This window comes from Carassius gibelio, chromosome B3 (assembly GCF_023724105.1).
Source record: "Carassius gibelio isolate Cgi1373 ecotype wild population from Czech Republic chromosome B3, carGib1.2-hapl.c, whole genome shotgun sequence".
Lineage (NCBI taxonomy): Eukaryota > Metazoa > Chordata > Actinopteri > Cypriniformes > Cyprinidae > Carassius > Carassius gibelio.
In genome coordinates, this window is record NC_068398.1 from 14,593,402 (window position 1) to 14,615,341 (window position 21,940).

At 37.1% G+C, this 21,940-nt stretch overlaps 1 protein-coding gene across 5 annotated transcripts in view; it reads left to right on the forward strand.

The window, feature by feature from the left end:
• Positions 1-15,952, forward strand: part of LOC127953198 (E3 ubiquitin-protein ligase SMURF1) — a 37,895-nt gene extending 21,943 nt beyond the window's left edge. The window contains exons 7-19 of one of the 5 annotated variants that reach the window (XM_052552166.1): positions 181-419; positions 1,107-1,191; positions 1,625-1,645; positions 2,293-2,439; positions 2,758-2,959; positions 3,587-3,690; positions 3,954-4,068; positions 4,279-4,457; positions 11,312-11,449; positions 11,809-11,929; positions 12,150-12,351; positions 12,802-12,886; positions 13,710-15,952. In XM_052552166.1, the coding sequence (XP_052408126.1) occupies positions 181-419; positions 1,107-1,191; positions 1,625-1,645; positions 2,293-2,439; positions 2,758-2,959; positions 3,587-3,690; positions 3,954-4,068; positions 4,279-4,457; positions 11,312-11,449; positions 11,809-11,929; positions 12,150-12,351; positions 12,802-12,886; positions 13,710-13,809 (1,738 nt within the window). In that variant the 3' untranslated portion in view covers positions 13,810-15,952. The remainder of the gene's footprint in view (positions 1-180; positions 420-1,106; positions 1,192-1,624; positions 1,646-2,292; positions 2,440-2,757; positions 2,960-3,586; positions 3,691-3,953; positions 4,069-4,278; positions 4,458-11,311; positions 11,450-11,808; positions 11,930-12,149; positions 12,352-12,801; positions 12,887-13,709) is intronic. The other 4 variants (XM_052552167.1, XM_052552168.1, XM_052552169.1 and 1 more) reach the window with 4 other exon arrangements.
• The last annotated feature ends 5,988 nt before the right edge of the window (positions 15,953-21,940 follow it).

The window sequence follows — 21,940 nt, forward strand, 5'->3', positions numbered from 1 at the left end:
GGATGCACTTTTTTTTTTTTTTTTCCAGCACAGACTGGCTACCTGCCCAGATAAAGCACTTTATTTGAGCTTCCAATAGACCTGTTAGATTCACAGTTCATTACATCAATACCCAGACCCACTGAAATGTTGGTGTGACTGTTTGTGTCTTAACACCTGCTCTGAATGTGTATGTTTCAGGCCTGTCTTTGAAGACTCGGGGCCCGGGCGGCCTCTCAGCTGCTTCATGGAGGAGCCCATGCCATACACCGATCCTACAGGAGCCGCTGGCGGGGGCAACTGCCGTGCACTTGAGTCGCCCAATCAGGAGCAACGGCTCCAAGCACAACGCATCAGAAACCAAGATTCTAGAGGGCATGCACACACCCCCCAAAACAGACCACATGGACACCAATCCCCTGACCTCCCTGAGGGCTATGGTAAGATAGAGCATTAGAAATAGCGGAGTAGTAAAAATGAACCCGATCTGATTGTTTAAGCTTATTATTTAGTGTCTGTGATTTAAAACACAAACTGGTACTGACATCAGAGCACTGCTTTTATGACAAATTCACTTTTTTCAGCATATTTCAAATTGCCTGGTGTGAGCAATTTTCACTGTTCCTTTCTGAGGGCTTGTCAGTTATGAGCAATAAAAGGTTTATATAAATATTTTACTATAAATCTGTCTTTTAACACATCACCAGTACGTATACATGATCTTTTACCCACAGTAAAGCTGGAGTCCATTGAGACTAATACAGCTTAGTGATCAGGGTAGAGGCTACTGAAGGTCATTGAACTGGAGAGACTGAGCTCTGAAAGGAGTCTATTCACTTTGGCACTGCGGCTCGCATTAGACAGGTGGATTGGCTGTGGTAAAGCCCCTCATTGGAGAGTAACCGTGCCTGACCCTGTTGGTGTTGTGGTGCCATGACCAGTGGACGGCACCAGTGTAATTAAATCTCAGACTAGACATGCCACACTAGCTGTGTGCCGTCTGAGAACTGGAAGTTCAGCGTCCTGTTGCAGTAGCCCTGGTGCTCGTTCAGGTTACGTGTAAACTGGCGTCTGGGTTAGCTGTGGCTCATTTACTCTTGACGTGTCTCTTCTATTTTCTAATGCAGAGCAAAGGACCACCGTGCAGGGCCAAGTCTATTTTCTGCACACACAGACTGGCGTGAGCACCTGGCATGATCCCAGAATACCCCGGTAGGTTTAATCACCACCCACCTTTGCTGAAATAACGATTGCCCCAGTTTGATTGCTCCTTGCTGCTTTTGTGATATCACTCTAATCCTAGCTCTTTAATGTCCACAATCAGCTAACTTGATATCCAGCAGTCCCACTTAATTGCTGCTACTGTTGACATTGTGAAACTTAATAATTTGCTCATCATCATAATAATGACCTAAGAAGCATGAGGAAAGGGGTGCAAAAAGAAGCCTATTAGTGAGAAGAGCAGGGTGGGAAATCAACACATGCCACCAGAGAAATGTGATCACTTTTTGTGCAGTGGCAGGTTGTTTTGCCTTTACAGTCACTATTGCATGTGACCTCTTAAAATTGTATAAATAACATGCTTGTACATTCAACACACACATGTGAGCATGTTTTGAAGTTCACTATTTGTTTTCATCTTCAGTTTCGCCAACATCTCTTTAAGGCAAGTCGTTCCACTTGGTGGGTGTCTTTTATAATGCTCCTGGTCTGCTTTTTCTTTTATTTGGGAGATAAATACTAGCTCTACGTGCATGGAGAAAATATACTTTTATTCAGCATTAAATTGATCAGAAGTGACAGTAACATGTTTCAAAAGATCTGTTTTTAAAATTTTTTAGATCTTTCAAAGAATCCTGGAAAAAAAGTATCATGGTTACCATGAAAATATTAATCAGCGCAACTCTTAAACATAGATGATAGTAAGAGATGTTTCTTAATGATTTCTGAAGGATCATGTGACAATGTAGACTGAAGTGATGGCTGCTGAAAATCAGCTTTGCCACCAACTGAATAAATAACATTTGAAAATATATTTATATGAAAACATTTGTTTTAAAATGTTGTAATCTTTCATAATATTAAACATGAGATATTTCATTTCAAATCTAAAAAAAACTTATCCCCTCTTTTGAAATTAACAAAAATATTAATGGTTAGTAAAATCTGAATGTCTGTTAAAATAGGGCACTCACCTGACATTGTGGCTGGTGGATGGAAAAAAAAAAAAGTTAATTTCCCACTCTGCGACAGTTTTGGGGCACCATTATATGTGTTGAGCACCGGGTGTGATGGGTGCGCTTGCTCCTTCAGGGATTTGAACAGCGTGAGTTGTGAGGAGCTGGGCCCTCTGCCGCCCGGCTGGGAGATCAGGAGCACTGTGTCAGGACGAATTTATTTTGTTGACCACAATAATAGAACCACGCAATTCACCGACCCCAGGTTACACCACATCATGAGGTAAAACATCTTTCACATCGCCTCTGCTCAGAACATCTGATTGCTCATCCCAGCTCTTAAATTATCCTGTAAATTATTCACCACAATGAATAAATCATCCTTATGTAATTAAAGTTGCTAGTAATGATAATTGCTTGCTCTTATAAGGGTGTATTAAATTAATTCTTAACATTTATTTAATTCCTAATCGTCCCTAGTGGGAGTGTAACCCAAATGATGCATGTAAATATCATGGTCCAGTGGCTTGATAAACTGCTATCAGTGTTTTGATGTATTGGTACACGTGACATCTGTGTGTGTTTTGCATGTGATGAGCAGCCAACACTCTCAGGTGAAGGAGTCGAGTCAGGCTCTGCCTGTTCAGATGGAAGTTGGCATGGAGGAAGGTGATGGCGAGTTACCAGTGCGCTATGAGAGAGATCTGGTCCAGAAACTCAAAGTTCTCCGCCATGAGCTCTCCCTGCAGCAGCCTCAAGCCGGCCACTGCCGCATAGAAGTGTCCCGTGAGGAGATCTTTGAGGTACTCGCAGTCACACAGCTGAATAATGCCAGTCATGTAGTGCATGCATAATTTAGTTCCAACAGCACTGTGGAACTGTTTTTGCTGTTGGAAGTGACTAGGGATGCATCACGATTAGGTTTGCACACTGATGCTTGCTTCTTGGTTTCCAACATTTGGATGTTATTATCAGTAGTTCTCTTATTTTCACAAAGGCTACATACATTTGATCAAAAATACAGTAAAATACAATAAATAAGTGTTACCCTCTTTTCTTTTTGAGTGTTTTTCAAATTCACTGATAAAGCTGAATTTTTTGCCTGTAGTATCACATGATTATCATTTAGATTATTCTAATATGCTGATTTATTAATATATTAATATTTTTTATATTAAAACACTTGTTTTTCTTAATGTTTTTGTAGAAACTGCACTACATCATCTTTTTTTTTATGAATAGAAAGATCAAAAGGACCACATTAATTTGAAATGTATACATTTCTATAACATTATAAATGTCTTTACTGGCACTTTTTAGATAATTTTTTATGTACCTTTGTTCAAAAAGTATACATTTTTGTAATAATATCATATTGACCTCACACCCGACTCAAAAATATGTCTCATTCTGTTCTATCTGTGCGATAGGAGTCTTATAGACAGATCATGAAGATGAGACCCAAAGACCTGAAGAAGCGGCTGATGGTGAAGTTCAGAGGAGAGGAGGGGCTGGATTACGGTGGAGTTGCTAGGTAGCATATGAATCTGTTCAATGCGAAAGGTTCTCATTAATGAATTTCCCCTGTGCCTCATTATTCCCCCATCTCGTTTCATACGCCAGACTTGACTTTATAATTTCAGCAGTTTAGGCTGAATCTCAGCCAGGCTTATCAGCATGCAGGGTATGGTGTTCATGAAATTGCAGGTGTTCCCCTGTTGAGCACAGAGTTTAGACTGAACTGCAGCCAGCAAAGACTCAGATATGAGTTCTATCTGAATTCCTGTCCTGTTCCAGGGAATGGTTGTATCTCCTCTGCCATGAGATGCTGAATCCATACTACGGCCTGTTTCAGTACTCGACTGATAACATCTACACACTACAAATCAACCCGGACTCATCCATCAACCCTGTAAGTCATGCAGCGACCTGTGCTTGGGATTTCTCTTCTAAACAAGACCCAGTAAATCAGTATGTTATGAAGAAATTTAGCATAGGCTGTGCTTCCTGGACCTCACAACATATGGTCATCATGTGTGCTTTAAAAGGTTCACCAAGCCGTTCTCTGCTGCGGCAGGGTCTCATTAAACTTCCTCTCACGCCCTCTGCTGTTGTTTTTCAGGACCACTTGTCTTACTTCCACTTTGTTGGGCGGATTATGGGTCTGGCTGTTTTCCACGGGCACTACATCAATGGAGGCTTCACCTTACCCTTCTACAAGCAGCTCCTGGCGAAGCCCATCCAGCTTTGTGACCTTGAGACGGTGGACCCAGAACTGCACAAGAGCCTCGTCTGGATACTGTGAGTGAATTTAATGAGAAATGTAATGATCAGTTTCTATTGAATTAACTGTATTTCTATTTATTTATAAGAAAATCAGGATCAAAAGAGAGAACTTGTATTTCTCACAAACTTTTCTATACCACTGTTGTGCTTGTCCCACAATTCATTTTAAGACTATGGAATTACACAAACCTGAATGTGACACATCCATCATCTGGCTAAAATTGGATTAAAAATATAAGCAAGCCCTTCCCAATTTTTTTAAAATAAAATAACAATTAAAATATCTTCAGCATCAGTTAAATGTTACACCCGTTTGTTGTTATTAGGATTTTTACATTTTATAATAATAATAAAACATAATAATTAGGGCCGGGACTTTAACGCGTTAATTGAGATTAATTAATTACACAAAAAATAACGCGTTAACTAAGATTAATTAATTACAGAGAAAAAAAAAATCCCGCATTTTTAATAACTTATTTTTGCACCGCAGAACGTTTCTCACTGGATTTGTTTCTGCGGACCGATTATACTGGAGCACCGACTAGCGTTCGCTTCGCATATCACTGCAGCACATTGAGCGTCAAGTATCACCTCAACGCAAAACATACAGCAGCTAGCGTGGACTTTACACTTTATGTTGAACTATGTATTATTTTGTTGGTGCAACAGTTTATGTTGAACTCTTTATTGTTTTGGCCAAGGTTATTGAGAGTTGGACTTAGTATGTTATGGCCTCTGAAGCAACAGAGAGATGTTTTCTAATAGTCAGTGTTTCCAATGTTCTGAATGTAATTGACAGTATTGTGTTTTACTTTAAAAAAAAAAAAAAACACTTTACAGAAGGTTCCAGCACCTATAAGCTTCCTGAATTTCTGAAATGTACTATTTCTAAATTGTTTCTAAATATGCTATTGCTACACTTCATGGCAAAAATTGCACTGGTCTGCTAGATTTGGTTGAACAAAAATAAACAATATTTTGTTGCTTAAGCTTATGTATTCAGTCATTATTCAATGGTATACTATAAATCCATGTGAAAAAAATTACTTCTCACTGTTCTCAGGTCAAATATTTATATGCGATTAAAATGCGATTAATTTCGATTAATTAATTACAAAGCCTCTAATTAATTAGATTAATTTTTTTAATCGAGTCCCGGCCCTAATAATAATAAAAGGATCTAAATTATGTAATGAAACAAATATAGAATGTATAGGAATTAGGGCTGGGCAATTTAACACGTTATTAATGCATTAATTAATGCCAGCAATTATTTTAGCACACTTTAACGCAGTGTTCTTTTTTTATTATTATTATTATTATTATTATTTGAAAGCCCCGTTGTTTACTGGCTCTGAATCCACATACAGACGAACCATGAGTCACAGGAGTGGTGGGATATTGATCAGTACTGGCTTGGGTGGGTTTCATCACACGTCTCCACCAATGAGAGCGTTTTGGGTGGGACTAAGATTGCAGCAGCGCTCACATGAAGCGTTTTTTCTGCTGAAGGGTAATAACTTTTTCAATAATTTAGTGGGTACAGGATCTAATAAACATGTTGTTGGTTTAGATGCAGTGATATTTGCAGAGTTTATTTAGCTCTTCATGTCCTATAGTTGTTTTTCTTTGAGTGCAATGAATGAAGCTGAATTACAAAACGCTGTCGATTCTACATGCGTTTTGGTATTTCTAATGTTATCTATTTTATCAGTGAAGAAATTCATAAAGTCATCACTAATAAACTGTGAGGGAATATTTAGTTTGGGTGACGACTGATTATTTGTTAATCTAGCCACTGTGCTAAATAAAAACCTTTGGTTATTTTCTATGTGTTTGTGGATATGCTCTGCCCTGGCACTTTTTTTTCCAAGTGATTCTTAAAAACGTCCAAGATTTTCATCATTTGCGTTCAAGATTACGAGTTTCTTTCTCGAGAGAATGGGTATTGCTGTTGTACCATGTTGCAGTAGGTTTTTCTCTAACCTTTTTTTTTTTTATTTAATGTGGGCAATAGCTTCTAATGTATTAGAGAAGATAGTGCCCATGTTGCTAGTCATTTGTATTTATGGGTACAGAGAGCTATCTGTCTTTGGTGGCTGGAACAATAGTTGTACCTGGACGATAACGCGGAGCCACATAGTTAATATCAGTGATGCGCAGCATGCATGATACAAGGTAACTGTCAGTAACATAATCACTTTGAGGTACTATATCTAAATCTATATCTACATCATTAAGATCAATTCCATGTGATATAATTAAATCTAGTGTATGATTAAAACTGGATATGTTTTGCTTGACTCCAAAAGAGTTCATCAAGTCTGTAAACGCATTATATTATCAACATGAATGTTAAAGTCTTCGACAGTTAGCTCTTTATCAACATTAATCAATAGGTCTAAGAGGAAATCTGCTAATTCTTTTAGGAAATCTTTCTATGGCCCTGGCGGTCTATACACAGTAGCCAGAGCAAGAGATAGGAGAGATTGCTTTTGCATATCTGACAGTGTAACATTAAGTAGAAGTATTTTGAATGAATTAAACCTTATTCAAATGTGACCCTGGACCACTGTCACCGGGGTATATTTTGTAGCAGTAGCCAAAAATACATTAGGATATTAAGTAAAGATAATGTTCCATGAAGATATTTTGTAAATTTCCTCCTGTAAATATATCAAAACCTAAATTTTGATTAGTAATATCCATTGCTAAGAATTAATTTGGACAATTTTAAAGCCGATTTTCTCAGTATTTATTTTATTTTTTTTTTTGCACTCCGATTGTATATCTCGGACAAATATTGTCAGATCCTAATTAAATATACATCAATGGAAAGCTTACTTATTCAGCTTTCAGGTGGTGTATAAATCTCAATTTCCCAAAATTGACAGTTAAGACTGCTTTTGTGGTCCTGGGTCACATATCCTGTTTCTGAGTAACATTGATAATATCACCATGAGCAGTCTGACGGGGCTCCTGCTTATAGCAGTAGTTTGGTGGAGTAGACTCATTTAGACTAATATAATCATTTGGTTTGAGCCAGGTTTCAGTTAAGCAGATTACATCAAAACTATTTTCTGTGATCATTTTATTTTCAACAACTGCTTTGGGTGTGAGTTATCTAATATTTAGGAGGCCAAGCTTTAAAAATGTTTTTGTTCATTTATTTTGTATTTTTCCGATTTAATCATGATCAGTTTTTTTCTAGATTTTCTAAATTTATATTTTGACCTCACTATTCAGTGAACAGACACAGTCTTTATAGATTGGACAACACACATACTTCTATCATTTAAGTGGGTAGAACTAAAGTCATTAGTTCATAAGGAGCGTAGCTTCCTGGAGATGTTGTTTGACAGGAGTTCTGCTCTGACTCTGGGGTGCAGGCATTCAGCACGAAAAAGCCTAGGATGCTCCCAAAAAAGATTCCAGTTATTAACATAGAGTAGTTTCTGTTCTTTACACCATGATAATAACCATTAGTTTAAAGCAAACAGTCTACTGAATCTTTCGTGTTCTCGGTGATACGTGTGAAGCGGTCCTGACACAATGATCGTCATCGGGGGCGATGTGCTATGCACCGTCTCGATCGGGCTCCTGAAGTCCTTCTTTAGTTTCTTTGCTAGTCGGCCACATCTTGGTGTCTTTAACCCCTGTGTGCACATTCCGTGTCGCAGAGGGAAGCAAAGAAGTTCGGGGTGGAGATCTTGAAGACCGGAGGGGGATAGATCTTCACTTGGGGCTTGGCTCGTGTCCTATGTTGCTGGTGCACCCAGGATCCGTGGTGTCCTGGCGCCGGAGCAAAGGAGGCCTGGGAAGATCGCGTCCTGGGTGCACAAGGCCTGTGTAGAGAAACACACGGAGTACAGGTGGTTGGAGTGTTAGCAGGATGCTAAATTCTCGGCCTGGATTTGTGAGCGTCAGCCCAGGTTGTTTCCAGTGCGGCTCTCTGGTCTCTCAACTGGGCCTGCTTCTACACCAGATCGCAAATCTGCTTCTACACAGCCTGATGGTGAATGAAATAGATTTTAAGATCAAAAAATAGACAATAAAGTATTAACTTGACGGAGCATCAATTCAAAACATGCTGCAGCAACAGGAAGTGATGAGTACACCCTTATTCTCCAGCATCCCGCAGAAACGGGTCTCTACCCACCCACACTTTCCCATCAAGTGTTATCCTCTGTTGTGTTGGGTCCCGCGATAGTGCAGGTCTGAGCATAAATTGTTTTTCTGTAAAAAACTATATAATATTTTCTGTAAAGACATTAATGCCCTGGTAGTATATGTAGGAAATGTTCTTTTCATTTTCATTTGCTTCACTAAACCAAAGACTTTTCTTTAGACGGTCTCTGAGTGTTTCAGTAAGCTTGAGTCTTCGATGAGCTGAGAGATTACCGGAAATCTGTTTGATTTGTATGTGTGTGCAAGACAAGAGTGAGACGGAGATGTTAGTTTAGTTTCTTAGACGTCCTGGCTACTTAGAAAATTATTTAGGCACCTTAAATTTACATATGTTGAATATGCATTATGATTGGATGAGATCAAAGCATCTGCATTTGATGAAGGTTTAAATGTTGAGTTTGGGTGTTTCCTCTCTGTTGCAATCTACAGCTAACCCTGAATGACTGTATGGATGTAAACCTTTAGAAATAGAAAATTGCCACGATAAAGTGACAAATAGCTTTGGTTTTATATATAATTTGATTACATTCACATAGTGTTGTCACGGTACTACACTTTTCAATCACTAAATATAAAGCCAATGCCATTATTTATACTTATTTACAATTGTGTTTAAAGTTTTTCTACAAGTAATATAATTATGAAAAACCGTAAACAAGTTTCACCCAAATTTTATATGTCTTTTAATTAATGAAATTTAAACACATTATATTTTTTGGTAAATAAAGGGGATTTGCTATTACATTTAAAACATGGAAGAAATATTGTGTGATTTATTCCTTTAAAAAACAAAGTTTTATAAATTTTTTCAAGAGTAGTAGCAGTATCACATACATTCTACTAAATAATAGTAATATTTCTAGCACAATGCCTTTATGTAAAAACAAACTTTTTTTTTGGCGGGTTCAATTCAATTCAAGTTTATTTGTATAGCGCTTTTTTGACAATACGAATCGTTACAAAGCAACTTTACAGAAAAATTACGTTTCTACAATATTTAGTAGTAGCTTATGGTGGTGACTGTAAGTTTGTGCACGTTTGACAGGATTTTTAGAAAAAATTAATACAAGACGTAGTCAGCTAGACGATGAAAATTATTAATATTATTAATTAATAATTATTATATGATGCAGTCACACATGAAGCAATAATTGTTAGTTCTGTTTGTTGATTCAGGGTTAGCATCATCTGGGGTCCTCTGAGGGTCAGCATCATCTCTTCTCAGGTGTTCTGGATCCAGACTGGAGCTTGTGTAAATCCTAGTTACCACGGGATGTAAATCCCGTGGCAAAACATAGAAACAAAATAGAGACATCATTAGCATAGCTGCTGATCCAACAACGTAAAATTTGTTTAACCCAAGCTAATGAATAAAAATGCACATTTGATCAGATGCAACTACACTCACAGTTTAAGAGATACATTATTCGAATGCTTGGCGAAAGAGATGCATTTTTAATCTAGATTTAAACAGAGAGAGTGTTTCTGAACCCCGAACATTATCAGAAAGGCTATTCCAGAGTTTGGGAGCCAAATGTGAGAAAGCTCTACCTCCTTTAGTGGACTTTGCTATCTGAGGAACTACCAAAAGTCCAGCGTTTTGTGACCTTAGGGTGCGTGATGGGTTGTAGCGTGGTAGAAGGCTAGTTAGGTACACAGGAGCTAAACCATTTAGGGCCTTATAGGTAAGTAATGATAATTTGTAACTGATACGGAACTTAATAGGTAGCCAGTGCAGAGACTGTAAAATGGTAAAATGCTTGTGAAGTGACTCAGAACAGTTCTGGTGATGTTGCTTATGTATTTATGTCCTCATTGAGACGGCAGATGCTGAAATTACTTAAAGCGTCTCAAACTTCAGTCTATGTAGTAAACAAACCCACAAGTCTCTGACATTCATTCATTAACAAAGAACATGCAGGATTCATATTTTAACCAACATTTGCAGCTTAACATTTAACAATACTGGTCCATATGGAGATTTGATTTGGTTAATTTATGCTGACTTGGACAAATTCTGTAACTGTCCATATTCAAATGTAAGTTTAATTTTCATGACTGGATTTTGAGATTCCGTCCACGTTTCTGCTTCGCGGAAATCATAGCGCTATATGCATCAAGAACCAGGTTGACCGGGTATTCTGTACCACCGGTACTTAAACAAACCTTGTACAGTGACATTTTAATTTTTTTAGTATCGACTTGGTACAGAAGTACCGGGTCTTTTGACAACACCTTTAAACACGTTTATGTTGAGATTTATAAGAAATATTTTAGCTACTACCTAGGCTATGTAAAAGGAATACTGTGGTAAGAAAATACCTTTTGTTTAAAGTGTTTGCAAACAAAATTTTATTGCACTTTTTTTTCATATTGCAGTACTTTTAAATGATAAAAGTGCGCAATAAACTACTTTTTGAATTCATTATTGAATTTTGTGCATAACAATGCAATTGATTGCATGATTGTCTGCAACGTTGCCCAGCACTAATAGGATTATTATTATGTGTGTATTAATGTATGCTAATGTAAATGTTAAAAAACAGTGAAAAGTCCATATGTATTTTGAGTTTATTGGTGGCAGACAGCTTTATATTTTTTTGTTGTTAATTGGTAGACTGTTGAATGTTAGCAACAATATAAATAACTTTGCTATATTTGTCTTTTGTCGTTTTTAGAGAGAATGACATCGCATCTGTTTTGGACCACACCTTCTGTGTAGAACACAATGCTTTTGGCAAATTCCTCCAACATGAGCTGAAACCAAACGGCAAGAACATCCCGGTCACAGAGGAGAACAAGAAAGAATATGTGAGGTATGAAGAGGTGCACACATGTGTGGGCTGACCAGACACAGCAAATCCATGATCACGCTCTCAGAGAAAGTCATCCAGCAGAGGGCGGCAGGCACATGGATAGTTGGGCTTGGCAGAGGTTTTAGGAGCCTCACTGCTTTTTCCATTTTCAATTTGATCGAGTGAACCCTGGATATACAAGCTAGCATTGAACAATATTAGTGGAATGTCAATTTTTATGGGAGTCTTTATTATGTGCGAGTCATTGTCAAATAGAAATGAATCAGAGGTTGTTAATGGAGGACTGTGGGGTGCAGATGCGTCTTAGTGTTCTCCATGTTCCACTGCAGCTCTCTAATGATTGATTGTGTCTCCGTTAGGCTGTATGTCAACTGGAGATTCATGCGAGGCATTGAGGCCCAATTCCTCGCCCTGCAGAAGGGCTTCAACGAACTCGTACCACAGCATCTGCTCAAGCCTTTTGACAACAAGGAACTTGAGGTAATTCAGATATTTCAGACACACTGAATGGATAGACATATGTAAAAGCTATTAGAAATGGGGAAATCTTTTAATGAACATTATAAATGGTTTTACTGTACTTTTTAAAATATATTTTAGCAAGAATGCATTCAATTGTGCAGTGTTTTTTGTTTACTGAACCCCAGAACAAATGTGGTGAAGAGGTCAAAAATAATTTGAGTTTCTCTCTGCATTGTAGCTGATCATCGGAGGTTTGGGCAAGATCGATCTGAACGACTGGAAGGCGAACACACGGCTGAAGCACTGTGTGGCTGACAGTAACATAGTGAAGTGGTTCTGGCAGGCGGTCGAATCGTTTGACGAGGAGAGGAGAGGCAGATTGCTACAGTTCGTCACAGGCTCAACACGCGTCCCTCTACAAGGCTTCAAAGCACTGCAAGGTGGCTAATGGATAAGCCATGTGCATTTTCAGTAAACTTGATAGACGACAGATTGCATCTGTCAATGTTAAGCTTCCTAGTCTGACACTTTTTAGTTTGTATCGGCCTGCTAAAGGCAACATGAAACCAGAATGTTTCAATTGTCCCTAAAGTTATGCATAGTTCATTAGTGCATGTTATTTTAAAGCAAAACTTTTACATTCCATTATTAATTTTTTTTCTTTGTCCATTGTAATTGATAAAGCAGTAGCCTAACATGTTTATCATGTTCACTGTTCATACAAAAATATCAAGTTCAACCCTGCATTACATCTGGCTGAATATTCTGATTTACTGTTAACTGTATGAAAGCTAAATGAGTTGTGAATGTGATTTGATGTTGTGTCGTGCTCACGTCTGTTGAGTGTGATGATTTGGAGAACAGTGATAACTAGAATGTATCTTTGTAAGGTTCTACAGGTTCTGCAGGACCAAGACTCTTCACTATTCATTTAATTGATGCCAACACAGAAAACCTGCCCAAAGCCCACACATGGTAAGATTTGGTCTTAATTGAAGATACTGAAAGCCTACGTTTTTTTTTTTGAGTAATGTAATATACTCTACTGTTGTCTTGTTATGAGGAATGAAACTTTCCTTGATCTTTTGAAACAAAAGACTGTTTTCAATTGTTTCTTGAGCAGCAAATCATCATATCAGAATGATATCTGAAGGATCATGTGACTTAAGACTGGAGTAATGATGCTGAAAATTAAGCTTTACCGCCACAGGAATAAAACATATTTTTAAATATACTCCAATGGAAAATAAAGTTTTTATAAACTGTAATAATATTTCACAATATTACTATTTTACAGTATCTTTGATCAAATAAATGCATCCTTGGTGAGCTTAAGAGACTTTTTTTTTTCTTTTTACAATAAAAAGAAAAACGGAGCCCTAACTGTGACCCTCTAATGTATGTACTTCCAGAATGTAACCTTCAGCGCTCAAAACTTTCCTTTCTAGTCTAGAGCAATCATTTATTGAAACCTCACACAGATGAATGTATGCAAGGACACTGTTACTGAAGTATCAAGAAAGTAATAATATTGCACTCGCTCTACAGAAATCTCACAACCATTATTATCTTGTCACATGGAAATGAGTGTTTCTTAAAGGCACAGTTGTTGTAAAAAAAAAAAAAAAAACTGTCTACAGTTCACAGAGAATTGTAGTGGTGGAAAAATGGTAATGTGGCACTATTCGGTGCTTTACTGAAATTAAAGTCATGTTATAAATATTAAATCATACGAATGTGTGACAGGGCTCATTAAAGATGGAATGAAGTCTGAAACACTGATCTCATATTCTTTCAGCTTCAACCGGATCGACATCCCGCCTTACGAGTCATACGAGAAGCTCTATGAGAAGCTCCTGACGGCCGTGGAGGAGACGTGTGGCTTCGCAGTGGAGTGAGCGAGTGCCCTGTCCAGCCAACCAGCAATGGCAGCAAACCCACCTAACAGCCCCAGCCATCCTCTTCACCCCCCTCCCCTTCTCCAGCACAGACGGACTGGTGTCTCCTGACAGACTTCAGCATCAGCTGGAAGCTGCAACGGAGGGGAGCGACCACCCCAGGGCAAAACTCTCAAAGACTCATGATTCCTCACAACGGGATTCGGGAATTGTTTCACATTACCACAATAAGTTACAGAGAAATCTGATCAACGTTTCTTTCGTTCCTCAAAAACCCAGTTGGTATTGTCTTTGTCACTGAAGCGGTGGGCTGAAAGCGTCTGACTGTAACACGAGTGAGTGTGTGCTGCAGTAGAGCCTCGCTGAGCCTGTGGTCTGCATGAATAGAGCGGACCTTTTAGTCTGGCGGGAGTATTTTAACATACAGCAAAGGCATCTTGAAGGACAAGGGTGGTCTGCGTTGTCATGCTCGGTATCGTCTCTTACTTGACTTTATTTCCTTTGTGTCCTGTTCAGTACTATAGGATGGCATTTCAATGGTATCCATTTCCTGTACTCATCAGCGTTCTCATTGTAGAAATTAACTCCATTGCTTGAAATGTATAATTGTAATGTTTTTATTTGTTGTTGTTTTTTTTTTTTTTTTTTTTTTTGCTTAACAGCGAGTCTTAGTCTTCTTGTGGGAAGTGTGAATCTCACAGCCCTTGTGTGTTAATGTTCCTCAACTGAAGCACAACGATCATGTGCAGTCTAGAGAACGACCCAAAGCCTGAGCGAGTCTCCTGAGCGAGCCAGTATTTACGCCACATAAAATCGTTTTTTTTTTTTTTTTTTTTTTTAATGACATTTTTTATCCAGTGAGCATTCCTGCATCGTCAACAAAATACCTATTTTTAAAGATAATGTTTAATGAATGGTGTTTTAATATGCAGATTTTGAAGCAAATCACCTTCTCAGAAAAACATTCTGATCCACTAACACGCCTAAACTGGACTCCTAACCCTAGTTTTGCAAAGAAAACGGATGTTGAGTGTTTTGAAGAAGCTCTTTTTGTCCTAAACTTTAATGAATCTAACCATTATCATATGGTAGCTTGGCATTAACAGTTTCAACGTAACGCACCATGAAACTGAACTCTAGACTGTTATTCACGTGTCTCCTTCATTCAAACCACTGCTTCAAGTAACGTTCAGCACTTTGGCTGGCACGTGTACAATCTCCCGTCATGGAGACGTACGTCTGGCTGTGTGGCGGTACATCTGCAGACTCTGATGGACAGGGGTTTGCTCCAGGTTTTGTGAGGTGAAACAGCAGGGGAGTGTCTTGGATTTCATTATGTAGTGCTTGACGTGCATGGCACCAGATTATTCTTTCTAAATGTAAAGGATGAGCCAACCTCAGTGTTCCTTCAACCACTTTTGTCTCATTCTCTCTCTCTTTTTTTTTTTAACCAGTTATTTATTACCATGTAATGTCCTTTAAGTATTGCTGCTATTATCATTATTCCATAGTTTTCAGAGAAGGCCGAGTTCTTGTGAAAGCTGTACACTAATCTCTCTTATTTTATGTATGAATCAAAGTATTTAAACCTGCTGCTGATTCTTCAGGAAGTTAAGAGGACGGGTTCCCCCGACCTTTGACCTGGATGGAGTTAGCAAGTGATGTAGGCTGGGCCCCGGTGGTCATGTTCATATTTGTGATATATGCAATAAAAACCATCACCTTCATATTCTTGGTTCTGTCTTAAAATGTCTCTTTCCTCACTGAATGTGTATCGGATCGGTCAGAATTTGTCTTCGGTGAGTGTGCAAAAATGATGTTTTTCCAAAAGAGTGGTGAACCATTTTTAAACTTTCATGAAAGACAATAGAGGTGACGTTTAATGTTGTGTAATTGTGGGGATGGCTGATGAGCTTGAAGATGAGTATGGACTTTGCCTGAATTTACAGTTGTTTTCCTATTTCTCGAAAGAAAAACCTTTTTTCCAAGGAATGTGACCGGTATCATCACATTGTACAATTATTAGGTCCTGAGTGTCATTGTTTATCCGATGCAAGAGTAATGTAACTTACTATGTACTAAACATTTCTGAAAAATATTCAGTGTAAATAAGATTATATTAAAGAAACTAAATTGAAAACTATTTCTCCTTGCTCTTGTTTTTTTTTTTTTTTTTTTTTGGTCTTCGTTTGCATATATATTGTACATTTTTATTTATTAAGGAATGTTAAAGGAACAGATCACCCAAAAATTTACATTTATTCCCCATCAGGCCATCCAAGATGTTTGTTTCTTCATGGGAACAGATTTAGAGAAATGTAGCATTAAATCACTTGCTCATCAAGTGGATCCTCTGCAGTGAATGGGTGCCGTCAGAATGAGAGTCCAAACAGCTGATAAAAACATCACAATAATCCACACTAAATCAATTAACATCTGCACTGTTTCTCTCTTGTTAAAGAAGTCTCGGTTCCAGGTATCAAGATCAAAATTTGTATAAGTATATGACCTGCATGTAACCCTTATCATATGACTTCCACAGCTTTGCAGATGCATCTTTTCTCCATGATACGTAGAGATATAATAATATAGATATATAGAAAACTACTCCCAAAGCTGCGTGTTAAGAAATGCATCTATTAAGAAATTTGAACTCTATCCTCTCACATCAAATCTTTTCACTGGAGAAAGCAATATTTAGGATGGGAGACGCATATTTTAGCCAGAAGCAATGATTTGAAGTTAAAAACATCTTGATGGATTTTACAAACATGAAACTTTTCACTTCACAAGATGTTGACTGATTGACTGTAGTATTGAGACTTATAATTATTATTATTACTTGTTTATCAGCTGTTTAGACTCTAATTCTGACGGCACCCATTCGCTGCTGAGGAAGTGACGGAATGGTACATTTCTCCAATTTTTTTTTTTTATTTTTTTTTTACATTTTTGAAGCACTCTGGGTAAGTCAATTTTCAACCAATGTTTATTTTCTGATGCACTACTCTTTTAAGTAAAATAAGCCAGCTGCGCTTCATAATTATGAACGCTTTTGTTTTATTTGCCTACAAAAATAATGAAGGAGCAGGTGACTCAGGACATGATGTGCTTTGGCAACTGTGAGCACAAGCACAAGCAGTGCCTTGTGTCCAAGCCGTTTGGAGGACTGGCTTATAATTACATTCAGAGTGTTGCCTTTATAAACAGAGTCAAAGCAATTGGCCCCATGTGGGCATTTTCAATTTATAGCCTTTTTATAGAGATTTATTGTGTCCAGCAGTGTCAAAATGCTAAATGAATTGACATTACATAAAAAATGGAGCAATATTTTTTCAGAAAGGAAAACTAAATGTATATTGGAAAACTGTTGTCATAACGTCAAGGAAAATATAATTGCCTTGTAATAATCATAATAATAACTGCTTATAATTATTTTCAGATATGTTTTCTTAATTGTCCAACAACCCTGTAGTAAAAGTTAATTAGAAATGCAACACTGTCTCAGCTATCGTTTACTGTGTCTTTTCCGCCATTAAAATGTCTGGAAAATCGAGTTGGTGACTTAAGCTGTGAATCCAAGCAAAAAAAGAAGAAAAAAAACCCTGCAATGTCCTTGGAGGTCTTCCCTGCCTGGTTTCCTGAAAGCATTTTGAAAATGATATTCATGGAGAAAAGTTACCAGACAGGAGAGCGGTGCCAAGTCGACTGGTGCCACAATCCTGCAACAGTAATAAGACTTTATGAAGAGACATTATAAAGTCCCGTGACCTTAACCTGGGAGTTAAAACTCAAGCCAGACAACTGGGATGCTCCTAGAAGAAGGTGTTCTTCCAGATGATTTCCTGCAGTTTTAGGAAAATGATTTGCTTCTCTATCTGTAATGAGATCGATGAAGATGGGTGCTGGAGCTGTCAAGATGATGAAGACCAGATCTTTGGTTTGGCGAAGGAACCGTAAAGTCTGTCCTCAGAGCTTCAGACCTCATAAGAAATCTAGAAATCGTCAATACAGTCTCATCTTTTCAGTTTTTAAGAATTCAAATGAGTTTTGATAGATAAGATTGTGTTGTACACAGTGTTGTGCGTCATACCTTCCTATTAATCATTCCTTGTGGGTTACAAAAGAGTCTTCTGAATGCTAGTAGCAGACACATTGAGGGTTTTTGCGAGGAACTACCAACCATCATGTCGTTCTAACCCAGTATGACTTTCTTTCTTTTCTGAAACACAAAATAACTTATTTAAATGAAGCAGCTCTTCTCCATACAATGAACTGAATGGTGAGCTGAGCTGTCAAGTTAGATTATTAGTGAACTATCGCTTTTCACACAAAGATTTTATATGGTTTTAAAGACTTGCATGCAAGTGAAAAAAAATTTTATTCATTCATTTAAATTTATTTATTGTGAGTGTGTGTGTGTCCTTTTTAGAGCTAGAGAGTCACTAAGCCATGTTGTTTATTTATTTATTTATTTGTTTTGTGACTTAGAAAAAAAAAAAAAAAAAACTACCTTTACTTAGTAACTTTTTTTTTTTTTTTTTTGTCTGATAATTGCACAATCCTGTTACATGTCTTAATTTGAATAATTTCCCACATTTTGTTAATCATTTTGAGATGTGCTGGACAAATGAGACACATTTACTGGCAATACAGACTGGATAAAAAAAAAGAAAGATTTGTGCTATTTAATGAGATGGATCCACTGAGTAGATTTCAAGGGAAACATTCTGCAAAGTATTTTGTAACGAACTTAGATCTTCTATTTCATCCGTCCTGTTTGTTTTTACAAATGTCAAACATAAAAAGCTGAAATGTAGCCTCGTTTCCATCTAGGGCTGATTTTGTTGGGAGGCATTTTTCACTCTCTGTTTTTACTACTCATGCGGGATGTGTTCACCGCAGGACTGGGACTTTGACGACCGCCAGCATCTGAAAATGGAGACATATTTTCATATCCGTTCGTACATCATAGACATCACAGAAGTGCATTTATTTGCCTTTCGTGGAAAGTGATACATAACCAAGAGCATCTGATCCTTATGCTCCCAGAGAGAGGGAGAGAGAGCGGGTCTACAGGTTCATATCTACTGCTCAATAAACATCTGTTCTGTAATCGAAAATGACTAAAAAAAAAATTTTTCTAGCAGCCAATCACAACATGCATCGGCAATAAAACATTTAAATTAAAGAAAGCCAGATGTTGAGAAAGGTTTGTTACGGGACAATAAAGATACCATGGCTGCTTTTTTATTTGGAACAGCAAAAATGAATCACAAAACATGAAAAAATAAACTGTATATTTTACTGTGTGCTACACCTGTTTCTCAGCTTCTCTCGGTTTATGGAGAAAATATCTGTTAATTAACCAATAATACTGGAAAATGCAATATTCATGTGAACAGTCAACAAATAAAAAACAAAAATAAAATGTAAAATGACACATTCATTATTAACTCAACACTTAAATGTGTCGTTTGAACAAATGCACTTTTGTTGTATATATATATATATATATATATATATATATATATATATATATATATATATATATATATATATATATATATACACACAGTAGAGAAGAATATTATATTTATTTCTTAAGGTTTATCATCTTTAATTACCGATCTTTGATATGCTTAATACAAAATTTTCAAATCGAAGTGGATCCTAATAGCAGTAAAAAAAAGAAAAAAAGAAATGTGTTTTGAAACCTGATGATCTACAAATCTGATAATGCATACAGTCTTTTTTTAATGCTGATAGTTCAGTTAGGAGTTTGTGGTATGAACTTTTATTAGAGAGTTAAATGGAAAACTGCATCATGGCCAGGAAGCATTAAACTTTAGAGCTCTTTATAATAGAATAGTGTCCATTTTCCACAGATTTGGTGTCCTTGTGACTTATTCATTTGGTTTCATTTTTCATTCTCTCATATTTTATCTGTTTCAAAATGTGCTTCTGTTCACTTAACCAGTGGCCAGAATCCATAAACATATCCATTATGTCAAGACTTTCAAATGTTAAGAACTAGTTTGACCAACTAGCCAGTTAGCCAAGTCTAATCAGTCTTACTCTTCAGATCCAAATTAGACCAAGCTACCTTTTTGTAACTGACTTTAAGAAGTTGACCTCTCTTGAAGGAAAAGAACAGATGACTAACTTTTTGAAACTAGTGTAAGTGCCACCAGCCCTAGGTTGTAAATAATGTTTTACATTCAGGCTGTTACTGCAATCAACCATATTAAAAACTTGTAATTATTTTTATCTCATATGTGCTATTTAAATAAAATTGCTTATGCAAAACTTTTAATAATAAGTAACAAGGCAATCTTTTTATATTATATTATATTATATTATATTATATTATATTATATTATATTAGATATTAATAACTTTAAGCTAAAATGAAAGATTTACTCTGATGTAAGGAGGTGAATGTGACATTAGTGTGTGAACTGGCGGGATGTGTTCCTGCTCAGACGCTGAACTGTCACCGATGTACGTCTGGATATTTGTCTGTTTTGTGCACCTGGAGTCAGTCGCTTTAGCTGCTGTCATATTTATAGTAGATAAGTTGCGAGCTGCGGCTAAAGGTCTGCATAATGTCAAAGACCAAGGCTTTGGGATGTTACTTTCATAATCTGTTAGGGCTGCACTTTCAAACAGTTTCTCTCAGTGAAAAGGTTGCAGTAAATTTGTTTGAGTGTTTTGGCTGAAGGCATCACAGGGTGTTTGTGCATGGCATCCAGTCTCAGATCCTTTTCAGCACAAACAGATCAAAAGCTGCCACAGTAATAGACAATAGACAGAAGAAGTTCTCCTGGCTTTTGTTATCAAATCTGAACTGGCTCTCTTTCTATATAACTTGACTACAAAAATTATTTATTTATGTACTTGGTTTGTACCCTTGTAAATGTTTTATTCTCATATACTTTATATTATTTTGTTATGCTCTTTCATTAAAATTGCTTGTGAAACAATTGAAATTTAGAGTAACTTTTGATTATTTGTTATGTTATGTTATGTAATGTTATATGCTATATGTTTTATTGTATATGATATATGTTGTTATGTTATGTTGTTATATTGTTATGTTGTTGCACTGCATTGGTTGTTGTGCTCAATATTGTCTCACAGGAGTATAAAGTTCATTCCGGACATGTTTGGAGAGCAGTTAGAGATGTCTCTTTCTGTTGCTGTCAACGTGCCAGAACTATGAAGGACAAGGAAGGTGAATTATAGAGATACTGTATCAACCACTGCAGTAGAATCAATACAGTCTACAACAAAAATACAGCACTCACAATGAAACAAGTTTTATTCATCCAGATAAAAGCAGTGAGCTTGTTTAACATTGGTTGCCTTTATTGTTACTAACAACAATAACCACAACCTTGAGCGCAGAAAAACTATTTTATTTGAATCCACCTATATGTTTTATATTTGATATAATACGCTTCCTATAGAGCTGAAGCCTAATGCAGTGTCTTTGAAATACCATCAGTGCAGAAAAAAAAAAGCTTTGACAAATGGACTCAAAGAGCACGTATTTGTCTCCTAATGAAATGCTTGCAGGGTATTTCTGCATTTGAAACGACCCTGAGCTTTCATGATGTGTTGAAGCGTCTTTGAACCACTCGCAGCTGCATTTCAATGAGTGTGTTATCCAGTAAGTGAAACGTCTGTCATTTCTGATATCAGCATCCGAACAGTGCTTACTGAAAAGGCATAAACAACACATATGATCAAAAACAAAAATTGAACCTTGAAAAAAGTCTTTGGTTTCATATTTTTCTGAGTCATGATGGGATGAGATCTGTAGGGTATAACAGGCATGGTGCTTATTTTTGGCGTAATAGACAAATGAGCCGTCTGCTCCCTGCTGATATAATTTTGTATCCATGCACATGAATTCAGATGGTCAGCACTCCAGAAAAGTTGATAATTGTGCAGAAATGACAGGTCTTCATCCAGTAATCACTCAGCACTGATGGTGCCAGGCTATTTCTGTACACATATGTTTTGACAGACACTGGAGGGAGAATGAGTTTTTCACCATCTGCTGACACTGTCTCATTTCTCTCTCTTCTTCTTATAATCTAATTTAGACCAGTACAAGCCATGC